The sequence below is a fragment of the Juglans regia genome, chromosome 13, assembly GCF_001411555.2.
Source record: "Juglans regia cultivar Chandler chromosome 13, Walnut 2.0, whole genome shotgun sequence".
NCBI classification, from domain to species: Eukaryota; Viridiplantae; Streptophyta; class Magnoliopsida; order Fagales; family Juglandaceae; genus Juglans; species Juglans regia.
This window is the reverse complement of record NC_049913.1, coordinates 31,528,169-31,548,197: the sequence shown is the minus strand read 5'-3', so window position 1 is coordinate 31,548,197 and position 20,029 is coordinate 31,528,169. Positions and strand designations below refer to the sequence as shown.

Below are 20,029 nucleotides of genomic sequence, written 5' to 3'. Positions count from 1 at the left end.
TTCGCCAATGCAAGTGCCAACTTGTTATTAATAAAAATCTCTGTGGCTTCCTCTTGTGGCATGAGTAGTTCATTCAATAACCTTCTCAGCCAAATTGCATGACAAACACAAGATGTCGCAGCAACATATTCAGCTTCACATGTGGAGAGCGTTACAATTGGTTGTTTCTTAGAACTCCAAGTAAATGCCGTATTTCCCAAATAAAACACAAAACCGGTAGTGCTCTTCCGGTCATCCAAGTCTCCGGCCCAATCACTATCACTATACCCCACAAGCTTAAATTCATTAGAAAATGAATAAAAAAGTCCGTAATCAATAGTACCTTTTAGATAATGTAGAATCCTCTTAGCCGCTTTGAAATGCATTGTGCTTGGTGACTCCATATATCGGCTAACAAGTCGAACTCGATAAAGTATATCGGGTCTTGTGCAAGTCAAGTATCTCAAACTTCCAACAAGACTCTTGAATATTGTGGGGTCTACCTTCTCTCCGTCTTCATGCTTGGACAATTTCGCTCCACATTCAACTGGGGTGCTCACGAATTGACAATCTTCCATCTTGAATCTTTTGAGAATTTCCTTTGCAAAAGCTTCTTGAGAGATAAAAATTACATCCTCCATTTGTTTGATCTCAATGCCAAGATAATAAGACATAAGACCAATATCGGTCATTTCAAATTCTCTCATCATAGCTTTCTTAAATTCTCCAAACATGCTTGAATTGCTTCCAGTAAAAATTAAATCATCAACATATATGCAAACAAGCAAAATGTCTCCACTTTCACGCACCTTAGCATAGAGTGCATATTCATGCGGGCACTTGGTGAATCCATTTTCTTGAAAATATTTGTCAATTCGACTATTCCATGCCCTTGGCGCTTGTTTTAAGCCGTACAAGGCTTTCTTTAACTTCAACACTTTGTCTTCTTGCCCTCTGACCACATAACTCAAAGGTTGCTCTACATAAACTTCTTCCTCAAGGATTCCATTCAGGAAAGCCGATTTGACATCCATTTGATAAATCATCCACTTCTTTTGATCTGCAATAGAAATAATCATCCGGATCGTCTCTAATCGTGCAACGGGGGCAAAGACTTCTCCATAATCAATATCGGGACGTTGGCTATATCCCTTGGCCACCAATCTTGCCTCTAATCTTTCTACTACTCCATTTGCATTCTTCTTTACTTTGAAAACCTACTTCACACCAATGGGCTTTTGTCCCTTTGGTAAAGTCGTCAATTCCCAAGTATCATTCTTCTTGATTGATTTGATCTCCTCATCCATGGCAATTCTCCACATTTTCTCTTGTACCGCTTCTTCAAAACTTATTGGTTCACAATCGGCAAAGTGACAAAAAAGAGTTAGATCATCACTTAAATTCTCCGTTACGTCATAAAGATCTTAGAGACTTCTCATTCGGGATTGCCTTTCACTAGAACTTCCTTCATAAGAAGATGATGAAGGAGTACTAGGAATTGTTGGTGATTGAGGAGGTGTCGTGAGTTCTTGTACATCATTTCCTTGATCTTCATCTTCAAGGAAAGGAAAGAAATCATATCTCTCATTTTCTTGATCACTCCAATCCCACGAACCTTCTTCGTCAAACTTCACATCTCTACTAATGACCATCTTCTTAGTGCTTGGATTATAAAGCTTGTAGCCTTTGGATCTTTGATCATAACCGATGAAGATGTGCTTCTTGCTTTTATCATCAAGCTTGGATCTTTCTTGATCGGGCACATGCACATAGCCAATACTTCCAAAAACTCTCAAATAGAAAACACTTGGCTTCCTTCCACTCCATGCTTCCTGGGGAGTTGAGTTCTCTACACTTCTTGTAGGGCAACAGTTTGATAAGTAAATAGCACAATCAACCGCTTCCGCCCAAAACTCTTTAGGCATCATCTTCGTCTTTAACATGCTTCGAGCCATATTGAGAATCGTTCTGTTCTTTCTTTCAACCACCTCATTTTGTTGAGGTGATCTCGGAACCGTCAAAGCCCGACGAATCCCGTATACTTCACAAAACTCATTAAATTCATTAGATGTAAACTCACCTCCTCTATCTGATCTCAAAGCCTTAATCTCATAACCACTTTGTTTTTCAACAAGTGCTTTGAATTTCTTGAAAACACCAAACACTTCAAATTTTTCTTTCAAAAAATATACCCATGTTTTTCTACTGAAGTCATCAATAAAGAGGAGGAAGTATCGATTTTTACCAAATGAAGAAGGCTTGATCGGTCCACAAACATCGGTATGAACAAGTTGGAGCGGCTCACTTGCTCTTGTAAATGACTCTTTTGGAAAGCTCTTTCGGAATTGTTTGCCAACAAGACACCCTTCGCAAAGTTGATCAGATTCATCAATAGGCGGCAAGCCTTTCACCATCTCCTTTTGAGCCAATATCTTCAATCCACTAAAATTCACATGCCCAAGCCTCAAATGCCAAAGCCAAGACGTATCTTTCACACAAGCTTTGAGGCACTTAGCCACATCAGTTTGAATATCAAGCAAAAACATCCTGTTGCTTGTCATGGACACTTTAGCAATCAAATTCTTCTTGTCATCTCTTAGAAAAATATTACGATTTTTCATTTCAATCTCATAGTCCTTTTCCAAGAGTTGCCCCAAACTCAAAATGTTGTTTTTCATACTTGGAACATAATAAACATTTGACATAAATTGATGGCTCCCATTTTTTAACCGAATTAGAATCGTACCTTTCCCTTTGATAGGAACTTTTGACAAATCTCCAAAAGTGACATTCCCGCTCACCGATTCGTCAAGCTCCACGAACTTGCTTTTGTCTCCTCACATATGATTGCTTGCAGCATTATCAAGATACCACAAATTTGATTTGCTAGTTTCTTCTCCTTTGTAGGATAGTTGCAAAGTGGGCTCCGCTTCCTCATTTTCAACGTGATTCGCCTTCTCTTCAGCATTGCTAGGAGAACTCCATCATTCCGAAGCATAGTGGCTATCCTTTTGACAATTGTAGCATTTGATTTTGGACTTATCATATTGTCTCCCATTCTGCCTTGAGTAATTTCCTCTTCCACGACCTCTTGAGGATTGACCTCTTTCTTCATGGTTGGCGTTTTGATTGCTTTGTCTGCCTCTTCCTCGTCCTCGTCCTCTTCTTCCTCTTCCTTGTCCATGTCCGCGTCCTCTTCCTCGTTGACTTCTATCATGCTCTCCTTCCTTCTCTTTTACAGAGAGCTTTGTGGCAAAAACCTGTTCAATAGGTTCTTCCTTCTTCTTCTTGAGTCTCTCTTCATGGGCTTGAAGAGATCCCATGAATTGATCAACCGTCATCGTCTCCAAGTCTTTCGACTCTTAGATAGCCACCACAATATAATCGAACTTTGAATGCAACGAGCGAAGAATCTCCTCAACCACCCGGACATCCTCTAGCTTTTCTCCATATCTCCTCATTTGATTCACAATGGCCAACAATTTTGAAAAATAATCTGCAATCGTCTCAGATTCTTGCATAAGAAGGACTTCGAACTCACTTCGCAGAGTTTGGAGCCGCACCTTCTTCACTTTATCAACTCCTTGATGGGAGTTTTGTAAGATCTCCCATGCTTGCTTGGAAGTTGTGGCATTGGCCACTTTCTCGAACATTGCTTCATCCAAACATTGATGGATGAGCGTGAGAGCTTGTTGGTCCTTCTTCTGCAACTTTTGCAGAGCCTCCTTTTGATTAGAACTCAACGAAGCTTCATCTCTAGGCTCCTCATAGCCTTTCTCTATGATCTCCCATGCATCTTGAGATCCAAGCAAAGCCCTCATTCGAATGCACCAATTCTCATAATTCTCTTTTGTCAAATGCGAAAATTGAAACGGAAACGTCGAGTTGGCCATCTTCAGGATCTAGAAAATTGTTTCTCTGATACCAATTTGTTGGAGGAGAAAAACTGATATTCTATTCTATAGGAAAGTGAGGAGAGACTATTTCTGAAATTTCTTTAAGTGAATTACTTCTCAAGTGGCTTGCTTTGTGCCAATGCATACATTGGTATTTATAGGCTTGTAGATTCACCTAGCATTTACTTTAATACATGAACTTCCCTAGTACACGAATACCCAAGTACATGAATACCCAAAATACATGAATCTTCAAATACATGAATCTCCAAATACATGAATTACTTCTTCCAAGATGAACCTAGACTCTAGTTCATGAATATACTAAAAGACAACTTTATTTAAGTTTATTATTCAACATCTTACACTCGACAAAATACACCAGCCAAAACAGTCCACGACCTAAAAGACCTCCAAATCCTGATGTATCCAACAATTTCAATTTCTCCACATCTCTACCATTGAGCCAAAACGTAATGATGTCCATAAAACTTTAGCTCGACAGGCCCACATGTTTCTATTATATTTCTCTCTCTTTATTTTTTTTTAAACTGGTGGAAAATGGTTTTAGTGGAATAGTTGGTATAACACCCAGTGGTGAAGGTGGTTCTAATTGTGCTTGTATTTTGTTGGATTTAAAGGAAAACGCTAGTCCTTTAGTACCTTTCTTTGTGAATATCCGAAATCCCATATCATCCATTCCTCCAGAAAAAATAAGGGTGATGATTGCCAAGTATTTCCATCTTGTGTGAATTTTCATTTAGGCATGTGGAGCATGATAAATTTGTCATACTTTTGAAAAATTTAGAGCATAGGTACACCTTACCATTCCGAACCACTTTGTTAAGAGATTGTATAAATTTATATAATGAATAGAAGCAAAAATTGAAGGCTTTGTTGGCAGTCAAAGAGTTTGTTTTACTACAGATATATGGACATCGGTGTAAAACATGAATTATATTTGTTAAAAGCTTACAGTCCAAATTTAAAGGGAGATAGTGGACAGGGGACTAGACAGGACCGATCAGGTCTCACACCTCTGACTTGCCCACAAACACCAGATCATGGATTACAGAAGTGTACGGCTCTTCGTATATAGGAGAGGGAAAATGGTAATTGTCCCCTCAATGTGACAAAGTTATCGTTTGAATATTTTAATTTTTTTAATTTATTTAGTGATTAAGAAAGTAATTATTAATAAAATTGTATATATTTTTTTATTTTTTTAATGGTTAAGGATGTTAAAAAAATATTTATTAAAAATGATAAAAATAAAACAAATTATATATTTGTACTAGTGGTATGCCCAACAATAAATGCTAGGCTGCTGAGAGCACCTCCTTATAGGAGAGTTATTCTATTAATTTCCTTACACCACATGTATGAGGTAGTGTATGTAGTATATGGATGATTAATATAATTTTTCTATATATATATATATATATATATATATATTAGGGGTGAAAACCGAGCATATTGGTTTGATTTCGGTCCAACCATTCGATGGACAGTGGTAAAAACAGCCAGTGTAGTTTCGGCCGATTGTCGTCTATTCATCGGCATGAACATCGGTTCCCATGAGTCATACAAGCTTCTCAACACTCAACAATAGAGATCCAACAGTACATCAACCATACAGATCCAAACAATAAATATCAACTATCCCATGAGAGAGAGAGAGAGAGAGAGACGAAAGGGAGATGAGAGACCTGAGACAGAGGCTCTGAGAGCTCGAGAGGGAGATGGTATCACCATATCGGAAAAGGAGATGGTATTGCAACATCGAATAGGGAGGCTTGGGGGTGGCAGACGCTGGGGAGAATCTGAGAACGAGGGAAAAATTTCGAAGGAAGAAGGGCTCGTCAGGGGTCTTTTACCCTAATTCAAAATGGCCTCGGCGCCGTTGCATTTCTATTTTTTTTTCAACATGCATCCCCAAAACGATGTTGTTTCACTCATTTAAGTGAAACGGCGTCGTTTCATATACATATATTTGAAAAAAAAAAGAAACATAGCTGATGTCGGTCGGTTCACCTGTTTTTCCCTAGGTCAAACCGAGATCGAACTGGCTGACTTCAATTTTGCTTAATTCATGCTGCTGGCCGACCGGTTCTTTGCCAGTTTCGGCCGGTTCCGTGCTTTGGCGGCCGGTTTGAGTCGGTGCCGGCTGGTTTTCTCGATTCCTGTATAGTCTATTTGATAAAAGATATTTGCTGTCATAGATTAAGCACCATACTCTCCTTTGAAAAAAGTGAGTAAGTATGATATCTACATGAAAAAAAATAGTTTTTTAGAAGTTGTATATACACACACACTATGTAAGAGTTTACGTACAATATATGTATTCCTTGTTGAAAGTTCAATTGAATTTTCGATATGGTAAATATGAATTTTAAGATATATATATATATATATATATAAATTAGAACAACAAATATGATAAATGTAGAGATAATCATAAATCTATTCAATTAATTTTATAAATGATTATAATTATAATTAAAAAATGAAGGAAATAGAAAATGTAAAATTATTGAACACATAGCAAATCAAGTGTTAAGAACTCATTATATTAAAGTTATAATAGGACATGCATTGCTCTATTTGTTATGAGACCAATTAGACATATATAATAATAATAATAATAAATGAAAAAAATAAAATAATATTATTTTTAATTGTTTTAGAAAACTACTGGATATAATTGTTATCTACTATATATATAAACGCGAAGGGGTGATCTACAGTAATTTCGTCTAACATTTTTTTTCCGATTTTATCCCTGTTTTTATATTTACTTTCCCTTTCTGTCCTTCATTTTCGTTATCTACTGATTGTACTTTTACAGTTTTACCCTTCTTCTATCCCAAATTTGCGTTCTGCCCATTCCCTTTCCCACGACAGCCCCTCTCCCCTTGCGATTCTCTTGGCTCCTCCCAGCCACAGCAGCCCACCGCCGCTCGCCGCCAGCCGCCAGCCACCACCGCACGAGCTCCCCTTTCCACCGGCGACCACCTCTCACGGACCCAGCCACCACGAGTCTCTCTCTCCCCCACCCGAAATAGCTTCCCTCTCTCACGGATTCACCCTCCTCAACCCCGCGCCGCCGTAGGCCACCAGCGACTTCACCCACCACCACGGCAGCTCCCCCTGACGCCGGCGAGCACCATCCCACCAAACCCAGCCCCTCACGACAGTCCCTCTTCCCCCACGCGAGCCCCTCTCTCCTCTCGCGTTCCTTCCTTCGCACAGCCGTGGCGCCTCCGTTTTTAGCCTCCAGCTCCACCGAGCACCACCACCAAGTGCGAAGTCGTGGCTGGAGGCGGCGATGGTGGCTCACGGCGGGCATATCTGATGGCTGTCCACAGGCGATCCGTGAGAGACAGAGCATGCGATACGAGGGAGGGAGAGGGAATTTCGGAAGTGAATTTCGGAAAGCATGAGAGAGAGTACACAAAAAAGCAAGTGAATTTCGGAATGTTGTTGTTGTGTTTTTTTTTCTTTTTTAATTTACCAAACTAAATGGATCAAATAAAGATAAAAAAAAAAAATTTATTTAATTATATCTTGTTCTGCTTTAATAATTTGCAGACCAATAATAGATCAAATAAAAATAAATATTTTGCATGCATCTATTTTTCTCTTCTCACAATGTTAATAATAGATCAAATAAAATAATCAAATATACAGTTTTAATGGATTTTTTTCTATCTTTTAAGATATATTATAAAAATTTATTTAATTATTTAATTATTAATTTTTACAATATCGTATATATCAGTTTATTTATTTTTTCTTCATATCATTTAAATATTATTTTTTTAATATTTTTAAATAAAAAATCAATAACAAAAGAGAGAAATTAATTTAAAAAGTTTATAATCATGAATAATTTCCTCTCCATATTTATGTAACAAAATACAAAATAAGAAATCAAATATAAAAAAAAAGAAAAAAAAGTTACATTTTAAAGAATCTCTTTATATTTTAAAAAAGTTATATTAAAGAGGAGTGCTAAACTACACCCTATCTATTACTTTATGAAAAATGCTAAACTCACCGAATGTGGGTCTCGACTTTGTGTTCCAATTTAATTTTTTTTTTACTTAGTGATTAAAGAAGTACTTTTTAGTAATATTGTGAATTTTTCTATTTTGAAAAAAATATTTAATAATATAAAAAAATGAATCAAAAAATTAAAAAACTTTTTTCTACATTTCTCAGGGTTCTCGAGCTCCATCCCTCAGGGATGTACCACTACTTTTACTTTATTGGGTTCATTTTTTTGGTTCTCCCAATTTTATCGAATGGTGAATCCAAGGCGTAGAGCTATTGAAATCATCTTCGTTTTTTATTTTTTATTTTTGAAAAACAAGAAATATATGCTCCAAATCTTATATTCTTCACTTTGATTTTAATTCAACCTAAACGATGCATGGCCACATTAATTATTTCCTGCACTTAATTCATTTCAACGCATATTAGAAACCATTGTGATTTTGCTTTTTTTTTCCTTAAAATAAATAAAAGAAAAGAAAAGAAAAAAAGAAAAATGGAATATAGATATCTTTTAATTGTATTCAATGATTCATAATTTTATACAATAGAAGTACAGAACCCTACCAAGTGACGAAATAGTTAACTTAAATAACATCCTAAAAAGTTGAGGGAAAGTATTTCCAAATGATTTATAAATATATTTTTTTATTTTTTATTTTTAAATAATAAATTTAACTTATTATATAAATTTATAAATTTATTTTAAAAAAATTTCTATGTGGTTGTCCTACTTCTCTGGTGCTATCATTTCTACGGCATAATCCCACATACTTTAAGCAATTATTTATTGTAAAAAAAAAAATATGCCAAAAAAAATCAGCACGCAGACATTAAAGAGGGAGGGAGTGACAAAAAAATTAGTAATAATTCATTTCTTTATTGAATTCTCTGATTTTGAGTGATAGCGATAATTTTTTTTTAGCAAGAGCAAGATAGTAATAATTGATAAATTTACTTATGTAAGTAAATAAATAAATAAAGTACGCAGGATTCAGGAGGTAGTGGAACTTTGATATAAAATAGATAACTCGCAGGACGACCAGCATCTGAAATTTACGATACACAGTTAGCCACCGATGCACGCAGTTAATCTCAAGGGACGCCGAAGGCCTCCCACAACCCAAATTAGCAACATCTCCTTCACCTTGAAGTTCCACTACATCTCTCGTGTAAATTGCAATAAAGCAATTGGATATGACTGCAACGAAAAACTTGTGTGCTATAATTGCAAAAACATGGCGTAAATTATTTTATCTCATCATTTTAAATGATCATTCCTTATATGATAAAGATAACATAGTAATTGTTAAAATTACGCAATTACTAATATTCTCATTAATTTTAGCTGACGAGTCTATCTAGAAGTAGAGGAAGATATTGGATATATAGCGATTGTTATCTTTTGACTGATAGTAAAAGAAATATTGAATTGTACAATTGTTGATCACTTCGAATAAACATGTGAGGTAGAATGTTTAATACATTGTCTTTATATTTTTTCATTACTACAGGAGCATCTACCATATTTAGTAAATATTGCAACTACAGTTTCAGAAAATAAATGAATTATGTATTGGTGCACAGAAATGAATCAACATAGACAACTGCGCTAGAATAAACTCAACGTACTCTCTGCTCATCCTATAAATCAAATTACGTCATAAACATTCAAAATCTCTTCTTTTTAAACTTCTCACTGTTGTAATTATATACGTAAATAATTAAGACACTAAATTATATGTAAAGTCTATATTTCTTTCTTCACTTTATATGTTTTGTTCAATTTTTGTTTAAATTTCTTTTTCACCTTCTCATTTACTATTTTATACTTTTTTTTAATTTTTTTCTTATATTTATCAACTGGGCAAACGTGCAGCGCACGTTGCCCTTGCTAGTTTGACGGATAAAGTGCAAAAATAGACTATTCATTTGAAATTTAAAAAAGTATAATAGTTCTTTTCAAATGAAAATAATATTAATTTAAAAAGTGACCTTCAGTTTCATTCATTAATTTAAAAAAATAATATGAAGACAATTATTATGTTTTTGAAACGATATCTTATAGTAATAAAATATTATTCTTTAAATTAAAAGACAATATTTTCATTTTTGAACTTAAATATAATATTATTATTCTTTTCAAATTTGGAACTGTAATATCGATCTTAGAAAATAAAAGCATGTTCTTACCAAAATAATTTTTTAAAGGATAAAACTTTTTATTTATTTTTTAGTAATAATTTAAAAATGCATTACAAATAGATTAATATGAAACGTGTTAGCAAAAAAATAAAATAGTGAATAAGATAGACTGATGCATAAATTGGAACATAAAAATAATAATTTCATTTTTAATAATAATAGTAATAATAATATATTCTAATTGATATTAGAATAATAGAAAATTTTAATTGTGGACAAAAATATTAAGAGGACAAAAATATAATTGTGCAATAGAGGCAAAAATAGTAATTATTCAATGTGAACTCAAAGATTATTAAGGAAAAAAACGTAATTGTGCAACGTGAACTCAAAGAAAATCAATAACCCTATTCATCTTCCATTTTACCATTATCATCTCATTATTTCATGATGTAATATTAAATAATTAAAAATTATTTATTATGTTTTATTTGTAGGCCTATTATTTAATGCGACATCAATAAATATTGAGAGGATGATAATAAATATGATGATAAATAGATTTTTCTAAATACCAATATTGTAATGGAGTTATTATTTAGGATATTCATCATAGAGAAATGCTTGGGAGCAGCCGGAAGCCGCCGCACACTGTGAAGAATTTTTTTTTTTTTTTTTTCACCCCAGCACATTGAGTGTGCTGGGGACTCTACAAACAGTAGAGTGTGATTTATATTTTTTCGTCATCATATTCCAATTTTATATTTGATTTATTTATAAATATTTAATTATTTAATTATAAAAAGAAAAAGAAAAGAAAAATCATTTGTGAAAGGGTATAATTTTCCAACCAGACCCGATGGGCCTGTTACGTAGCTCGAGGGCCAAGTCCAGAAAACTGGGTCTCAAGCGAACACACGGAGTATACTACCATGCTTTGCTATTTGTTCTACCGATAAGTAAGCACAGGAGATGTTTCAATTTTGGATTATTTCCAAAACAAAAAATCTTCACAACCTCTTAACACTCTACACTCCACATTATTTTTAATTTTTATTATTATTTTCTTCTATTAAATATTTATTATATGAATAATGAATAAAAAATTTGAAATAATTTTAAAAAAATAAACTCAAAATTTTTTTTTAAAAAAATATTAAAAATTTAAAAAATTTAAAAAAGTGTGGAGTGTGGAGTGTGGTGGAGGTTGTGTAGCAATGCTCCAAAATATAAACAAACGTAAAACTTAAAAGAAAAAAACTATATCTGATATCTGGTATTATCCTATTTTATAAAAAAAAAAAAAAACATTTAATTAGCTCAATTTGGATATCAAAATTATCTCAACCAGTCTCATTTCATCACATCATTATAATTTTTACAAATTTTTACATAAAATACAATAAAAAATTTAATTTTTTTAAATTCTAAAATAATAATAATATTAAAAAAAATATTATAATAATATTTTATTTAATTTTCAACTTTTATCTAAAATCATCTTATTTCATCTCATCATTTCAACTCCACCTAAGAAATGTTCATGTGAGAAATTGGAAACTCAAACTCAAATGAAAAATTTTAGAATACGTAAATACTACATACTTCATTTAATTATAAAATATAAACAAACTCAAACTCAAATGAAAAATTTTACTTTTTAATGGTGGGTTCTAATAGTATTATAGTGGATTTATAAACTATAAAACTATATCTGTTATTATTCTATTTTATCAAAAAAAAAAAATACATTTAATTAGCTCAATTTGGATATCAAAATTATTTCAATCAGTCTCATTTCATCTCATCTCATCATATTATTAAAATTTTTTACAAATTTCTACATAAAATACAATAAATAATTCAATTTTTTTAAATTTTTAAATAATAATAATATTAAAAAATATATTATAATAATATTTTATTTAACTATCAACTTTTATCTAAAATCATCTTATTTCATTTCACCAACCCAACTCCGCCTAAGAAATGTTCATGAGAGAAAGTTCTGGAACATAGAGAGAGAGAAAAAAAAAAAGAAGCGATTCTTAGAAAAATGGTATTAGAGAATTATAAAATTGTATTGAAAATTGGGTTGAAACTTAGGACCCAAGCGGACTGGTCCTGGTCCGACACCTATGCTTGGTCGATTATTCTGTCAATATTCATATTTTTACATCCAAACTTTTTTATTTATTTAAGTAGAAGATAAATAAACATATAGAATAAGTTGCACAGTATTTATTTCATCAAGTGCGGAAAATCTAAATCAACAATAATAAATATAAGAAAAAACACTTATTTATTTATTTTTATTTTAAAATTTTAAGATTCAGATAAAAAAAATACTTCAACTACAAAATAATTACACAAAAATAAATCTATAAACTGATGTATCTTGATGTAATAAGTCAGATTATAAATTTAATTTTATTATAAAATAGATTTAATAGATTTTATGAAATCATATCAATTTATAAATTTAATTTTTATAATTTTTTTGTGTTTGTAGGAGCTTAAATTAAAAAAAAAAAGAGGAGATTCTTTTTTAAGAAAAGATAAAATGGAAATGAACAATAACCAGGCAAAAACACCCAAGTCGTCCTTCTCAAACCGCGTTTTTTAGAGCCATGACATGATGTCTCCGCGTGGAAATATACTCATCTTTTAAATCCACAAAATAATAAATTTTTATAATCTTATCCTAATGATTAAAAAATATTCAAATTTTTGGGTATTAAGGCTGCATATAATTGTAAGAGTTCATTCTATTTTTAAGTTGAATTTAACATCTAAATATCTAATTTTTAAATTATTAAATTTATCTCAACTCAAAACATTCTTATACGTAAGATTCATAATATTTTTCAACTTAACACATTTTTATACGTGAAACTCACAATTTTTTTAACTTCTTATAAAAAATATTAAATTCATCTTAATATTTAAATACACTTTAAATTCAATTTAAATGGATCCTATATAACTCTATTAATTAATCAATTCGTTACTATTTATAAAAAATTAAACTCAACGTCAGCCTAAGTATTAACAAAGCAAAGCCGAATTTAGAGGACCATTTTAATAATAAGCTGAGACTCAGAGGACTAAAGTGCAATCTTCGTTATGAAGTTAGTTGGACTTTCTTTTGACTCATTTCCCCTCCATAAATAAGGAACCAACGGCCTGATCTCACTCTCGCTGGCGCTCGAGACTCTATTACTTCACTTAAATTTCTGTTTGTTCGCGAGTGTGATGGATGCATTGTCTCCGAAATTGCGACCATGGATGAGATTTCATCCGCCGGACGACATGGCCATCGACTTATTGAGGGCAAAGATCACTGGGAATGATGATTTAGTCGACTTCATTCCCGAAGCTCAGAGTTGCGAATGGGAGCCCTGGGATTTGAAAAGTAAGATACATTCTCCCCATTCTTACCATCAGAGACCCAGATTCCTGTTTTTTTTTTTCCTGCTAAAGTTTGTGATTCTTTGGTATTAAGGAAATGTAGTCTTCCTTTTTGAGAATTGTTGTTTGGATTTTTTTATGTCATTGATTTTGCTAATTTTTGTATGTTTATTGAACTCTGTTGGAAAAATTCCTAACTGGTTAAGTTGATCATATCTGCAGGCTTAACCTTTTGGGATAACTGTTTTTTAACTTGCTCTCGGGAAATTAAATCGGTATGAGAAATGTGACACCAATAAAATATTTAGCTCTTCCTCCGTATGACCATTTGATTTTCTCGTTTGGACCTTGAGTTTGTAACTTCATTGTTATTTGTTTCTTAATCATATTATTTATAATTTTTTCTTCTTTTTTGTGTTGTTTGAATTTTCTTCCATCTCTTACTGCACCTTAACTTTTTGTTTGATAATCCTGCATACCGTGCTTGTGTGTTGTTCTAATTTTTTAGCCCTTGAACTTTATGCTTAGTCTGGTTAGATTCACGTTGCATAAAGACCGCATATCCAGAGTGGTGGTTCTTCTCGCGACTGGATCTGAAGCATCGAAGTGGGAATCGATCGAACAGGGCAACCAATGCTGGGTACTGGAAAGTGACTGGAAAGGACAAGAAAATCATGTCTGAATTGGGAATGATTGGAAAGAAAAAGTTTCTGGTATTCTGTAGAGGGCGAGGTAAAGGCGAGAAAACAAATTGGACGATTCATGAATACCACATAGCCCATCCCGGTCAGGTTGGTTTAAATGAGTGGTTTGTGATATTATTGGCTTCAAGTTTCTTCTTTATCTCGATTCTTAGTTGAAATTCCTGTAAGTTTCGTTTGTGTGGATTTAAGACCATTTTTCTGCCAAACTTACATGGAGGTCCTCTTAAAAGGATGAATTATTCAATGAGCAAGGGGTGTGGAATCTGTTAAATTTTTACTTGGGGTCAACCTAATCAACGAGTTGTGGATTTCTTCATGTGTTTCAATTTGTAATTTTAGCTGTCCTTACTCTGAAGTGGAAATCTCTTAGTTTATTAGAACCGCTGGCATTGTACTTTTTATAATAAACGAGGACAAATTCCACTATTTCATTATTGCCATAGCTCTAACCTTTCTGATACACATCTGTACATTTTTTTACCATGCAGTTCTGTAACCCAATTCGTAGGTTTGATCAGCCTGATTCATTTTGTTGATGAACTTTATGCAGAACGCCTTTGTACTCTGCCGATTATCCTATAAACACGAAAAAAAGAGTATTAAAGATCCAAACTTTAATGATGCTGGACCTGCTGTTTCATCTCCTGCCGCATCCAACTCTTGTCTTGAAGAATATGAGTCTGAGCTACTTCTTGCCTCAGTATTCCCGGCATCAGAAGTGCAAGCTACTACAACACCTGTCGTGTGTGATGAAAAACATTTTAGTGCTCATGCTGCAGAGAATCAATTGGGAGAACTTACCACTACCAATGTGAGAACAGAATTGAGTTTCAGCTTGGAACAGTTTTTAATCTTTTTCCGGAAGTTTAGAAGTGCAGTCAATTAATTAAGTACTTATCTTAACTTTTCATTATTTTTCATCAGGATGATCTGCAACTAGGAGAAGCATCGAAAATGACCTTTGAGCTGCAGCAAATAGTAGCTTGTGAAGTTTTGGCACCCTCAACTTCACCCCACAATACCCTTACTGTTTCATCCCCTACCACAGCTAAATCTTCTCTTGAAGAAATAGAGTTTGCGCTAGGTTTGGATTTGGTATCTCCTGACGAATATTTTGATGGAAAGACGTTGAACACTATAGCATCCAGTAATTGTAACCAAAATAGTGATGACGCTTGCACCGCAAGAAATGAAGTCATGCCTGATGCAACAGCCTGCAAGGTAAGGCATCGAGCTCTAGAAAATCGATAGCTAGTGTGTTAAATATCGGTCCCAATCATTTATGATCCTAATCAGGTTGATTTGCAGTTTGACGAAGGCTTGAGCATGTTTGATCTCCTACCGGAGCCACCTGATTGCAACTTGTCCTCCTTGTTCCCCTTGGATATCCAATTTGGCATGTCGTACCCCGTTACCAATGACTTGGACAACACTCATTGTGGGATGTATTTTCAGTATGGTGCTAGTGAGCCTGCCGCAAATGGCTATGAGTTTTCAGATCCAACACTTGATTTTCCTAGTGAGTACATTCAAAATACGTTTGTCAGTCAAAAGAATCTCACTTTGGTCTCTATTAAGGACAATGGATCATGCAGTGGGTCTGATGCAAAAATAGCCAATAAATTGGTAAGTGGAGCTCTCAAGTACTTTTTTTTAATTGGTAATTGCAAGTTAAGCTAAGAAATTTTGTGTTGGGTTTTCTCAATTTGCAGCTTGAATGTTGTGACCAAAATAGTTATAATGCTTACACTGCAAAAAATGAAGTGCCGGAAGCAACAGCCAGTGAGGTAAGGCATTGAATTCCTACACATGAACAGCTAGTGAGTTAAATGCCTGTCCCAATCGTTCATGTTCCTATCATCAGGTTGATTTTCAGTTCAAGGAAGGCTTGAGCATGTCTGATCTCCTACCAGAGCCACCAGATTGCAACTTGTCCTCCCCGCATCCCTTGGATATGCAATTTGACATGTCTTACCCAATCTCCGATGACTTAAACTACGGGATGTATTTTCAGTATGGGGTGAATGACCTTGCCACATATGGCTATGATTTTCCAGATTTAGAACCTTAGTACATGCTGGTTTGGATAGTGAGATGAGATGAGATGATTTTAGATGAGTTGAATAAAATATTGTTAGAATATTTATTTTTTAATAATATTATTATTTTAGAATTTGAAAAAGTTGAATTGTTTATTATATTTTATGTGTAAATTTAAAAAAATTATAATGGTGACATAAAATGAGATGAAACTATATCTGAATGGCTATGTTAATGAGAACCTTGCAAATACGTTTGGATGTCAAAAGGATCTCCCTTCGGCCTCAATTAAGGACAATGGATCATGCGATGGTTCAGATACAAAAATGGCCAACGCATCGGTAAGTGGGATATCTCAAGAACTTTTTTTATTGATAGTTGCAAGTTGAGCCCGGAAGCTTCGTGTTGGGTTTTGTTGATTTGCTGCTTGAATGCTGTGGGTTGCTATAATCTTCTCTGGGTAAATTTAACTAAATGAGTTTTAGATGTCTTTTGAAACCTAACGACTCAACAATTCAAGATTCTGGAGAGATGAGCAAAAGAAAAGCTTCATCAAGGTTGCTAAATCTGGAATTCCACATGGTACCGATGGGAGGTTATTTCAAATCAGCTCGTGGGATTGTATCTTAGGGTTATGATCCGAAGGACCAAAGGCTTAACCAAATTAATATTCAAAAAGTCGGATATATACTAATTTTGGTTAAATCTTGTCTCCTCCTTGAATTCAATTCACTGCATAATACTCAAAAGTCTTTTCAATTGACCAAACTTTTTCCATTTTCTTATAAATCAAATCAAATATTTCCAAATAAAAGAAATACTCTATTTCAACTTTTCATCTAATCATCAACTAAACAGAAAATTAAAATAAGTTTTACAATATAAAATATTCTCTCATAAAGTTATATTCAAATAACTTTTCAAATCTACCTGTCTACTTTTGCAAAGTTAAATACAAAATTTATTTTCAAGAAGTATTTACTCAAATTCTTTTCTACCTTTTTCAAAAACTCAATAAACAATAGATCTCAAGATAATTCTTCAAATTTTGAGAGATGTGTATTGTTTATTGAGTTTTGGTAAATGAGATCTAAGAAAATTTGAATAAATCTTTTTAGTTTTGCATTAGGATTTATGAAAAGTGGATAAGTAGTGTTGAAAAGATGCTTGAATATGACTTTTCAAGAGTAGTTCTTATTTTTGTATTTGTAATAGTCTTGATTCTTGAGTTTTTATAATAATTAGATGTAGAGTTGAAATAGTGAATTATTTTTTTTAGAATTTGGAAATGTTTGCTTTGAAATCTTCAAATTTATTGAAGACTTTTGGTAACCAAACAAGGCATCCCAAAACCTTTTTGTCATGTTGCATGTAGAATGTAGAGGCTCAGAGTCACAAAATACACCAACCAAAACAGTCCACGACCCCAAAGACCTCCAAAAACCTATTCCATCCAACAATTTGAATTTCTCCACATTTCTACCATCAGACCATAACCTAATGATGCCCTAAAAAGGGTCCTTACATCCATGAAACTTTAGCCAGACAGGCCCGCAAATTTCATGGAATATCATGCTGAATAATTATCAGAACCCTCATTTATAAGAAAAAATCTGCTTCTGATAATCATCTGCATGATGCCATATGAAATGATTCTCAGAACCTGTTAAAAGTAAGATTCTTATAATCATATGGATGTTATTAAATCAAATGATTATCAGAAACTTGATAAAAAGATCATCAGGTATTTATAATCATATGAATAACACCATTCCAAAAGATTATTTGAACCTGAAAAACAGGCTCTAATCATCTTATGGAACCTGATTAAACATGGGTTCTTCTTACCCATCACATTTGCAGTAAGTCAAGATAGTGTGATCTGTGTATTTGACCTGGAATTTTTCTGGATTGACCTCCTTTCAAGAACTTGTCAAGACTTCATGGAGTACTTCTGCAACTAGATTTACGGCAGGCGAAAATGCATCCCCAGGGAAGTCGTCATGGGAGATTAGCAACCATGAAAGATAGACTAAGATGTGTACTTTTGTTTAAGCTACTTTATGTTGCATGTAAATAACTTTGGTTTGTACTTGAGCTATAGACAATTTGTTAAATAATGTTGTAATTGGTTTGAAGACATCTGTCAAATACTCTTAGTGATCACGCATGATGACAGAAGTTTATTTTGTTTTTTACCTTCAAGTTAAGGAGATTTGAGCTTAATGCCTGGGTGCCATTGAAGCTGATGCATCGATTGCTTTCTTTGTTTTATAGAGTTAAGATAGAATCTATGTCAATATATATATGGTAATTCCATGAAACTTAATTGGTGATGGTGTCACTTAGAATGTGCAGATATTTCCTTGCTTCCTTTCTTCTCAAAATTCTCCCCTGCCATGGTGGTAAGAATCTTTCAATTATTCAAGGGCTATGCAAAGAAAAATTCTCATGACCAGAGCTCCTTGGAATACATCTGTTTTGAACCAGATTTGTGATTTTGCTAAATCATACCTTGTACTTTGACATATTACAGTTGTGTCCACCCCAATTACTAAAATTTGACATATTACACATTTCAACTATTAAAACCTCACACTTTGTACCATCGAATGTAGAGACCATTGATGCCAGGAAAAAAAAAAAATGATATGCTCGGATTGATTCTACAGCATGTTGATTTAGATCTCGGTAGAATTAGAAATCATCTCATCTCATTATTATAATTTTTTTAAATTTTCATATAAAATATAATAAATAATTTAATTTTTTTAAATTTTAATTTAATTTTTTTAAATAATAATATTTTATTTAATTTTTATCTTTATCTAAAACTTCTCACACAATCCAAACCAGCACTTACCTTCTATCAAGGAAAATCGGCATTAGCGAATCTCTTTCTAAAAAGAAAAAAAGGCCATGCTCCGATTGATTCTGCAGCATGTTGATTTATCTTCTATTCCAAGGGAAATAAGCCGATATCTTTTTAAAAAGTTTGGCTTTCCCTTCCCGTGTATTCGAAGGGCAGAGATAGTGGAGAGGTAAGTGGTCCCCACATGTCTGCCATTTCGAGCATGACTTTGTCACTTTCACAGACTCCCAGGTCAATGGTCTACAGATGATTTGGACAACCTCAGACTCCGGTTTTCCTCCCTTAATATTATGTATTTATTTATTTTATTTTTTGTTTTTATGGGTAAGATTAAAATATTTTTTCATGTTGGAATGTAAAAACATATTGCCAAAATACAATTTTAAGGAAACAACATATTTTATAAAGAAATTGTGTTTCTATGATTCTATCCTTATAGAATGTTTATTTTATTTTAAAATGATTAAAAACAAACAAAAGCGTTAAGGTTAGTAATTGAAAAATTGAAATAATCAGAAATTAGTCTTTAACTTCTCCAAACCCATCCTTATATACCTTCATATTATAATAATTATTGTGAGAACAATAAAAAAATAAATATATTTTTAAGTATCCTCCCAATTGCAAGTGACATGGATACTATTTATTTAATGTAAAATAAGTATATTTTAATAATTTTATTTGTTTATATAATGCCAATTAACTAAAATATCTATATTTTACACTAAATATTTTAAAGTGAAATGATGATAATCCTTCTTCTATGGAAATAATTCTCTAAAAAAAATGTCGAAATAATAATACCTTTAAAAATAAAATATTTAGAGCCATGGTTTCATTTCGACTAAGAATAAGTTAATAGCCAAAGAGAATGTGTGTTACTCCTTATTAACATGTATAAAATACCAAATTTATCTATTTTACTA

At 33.0% G+C, this 20,029-nt stretch overlaps 1 protein-coding gene across 1 annotated transcript; it reads left to right on the top strand.

Annotated features, from left to right (window-relative positions):
* Positions 1-13,291: 13,291 nt before the first annotated feature.
* Positions 13,292-16,299, top strand: LOC109006141. Its single transcript, XM_035684714.1, has 7 exons — positions 13,292-13,491; positions 14,016-14,278; positions 14,742-15,002; positions 15,116-15,412; positions 15,500-15,817; positions 15,904-15,978; positions 16,056-16,299. The coding sequence occupies exons 1-7, from the start codon at positions 13,332-13,334 to the stop codon at positions 16,260-16,262; spliced, it is 1,581 nt and encodes a 526-aa protein (XP_035540607.1). The 5' UTR covers positions 13,292-13,331; the 3' UTR covers positions 16,263-16,299.
* The last annotated feature ends 3,730 nt before the right edge of the window (positions 16,300-20,029 follow it).

What these genes read in the sequence shown, in the direction of transcription:
- LOC109006141 (XM_035684714.1), top strand. Translation starts at nt 13,332, where the DNA reads ATGGATGCATTGTCTCCGAAATTGCGACCATGGATGAGATTTCATCCG. An exon ending in ACATAGCCCATCCCGGTCAG is followed by an intron (nt 14,279 to 14,741) that starts GTTGGTTTAAAT and finishes AACTTTATGCAG; the next exon opens with AACGCCTTTGTACTCTGCCG. An exon ending in CAAAAATAGCCAATAAATTG is followed by an intron (nt 15,818 to 15,903) that starts GTAAGTGGAGCT and finishes CTCAATTTGCAG; the next exon opens with CTTGAATGTTGTGACCAAAA.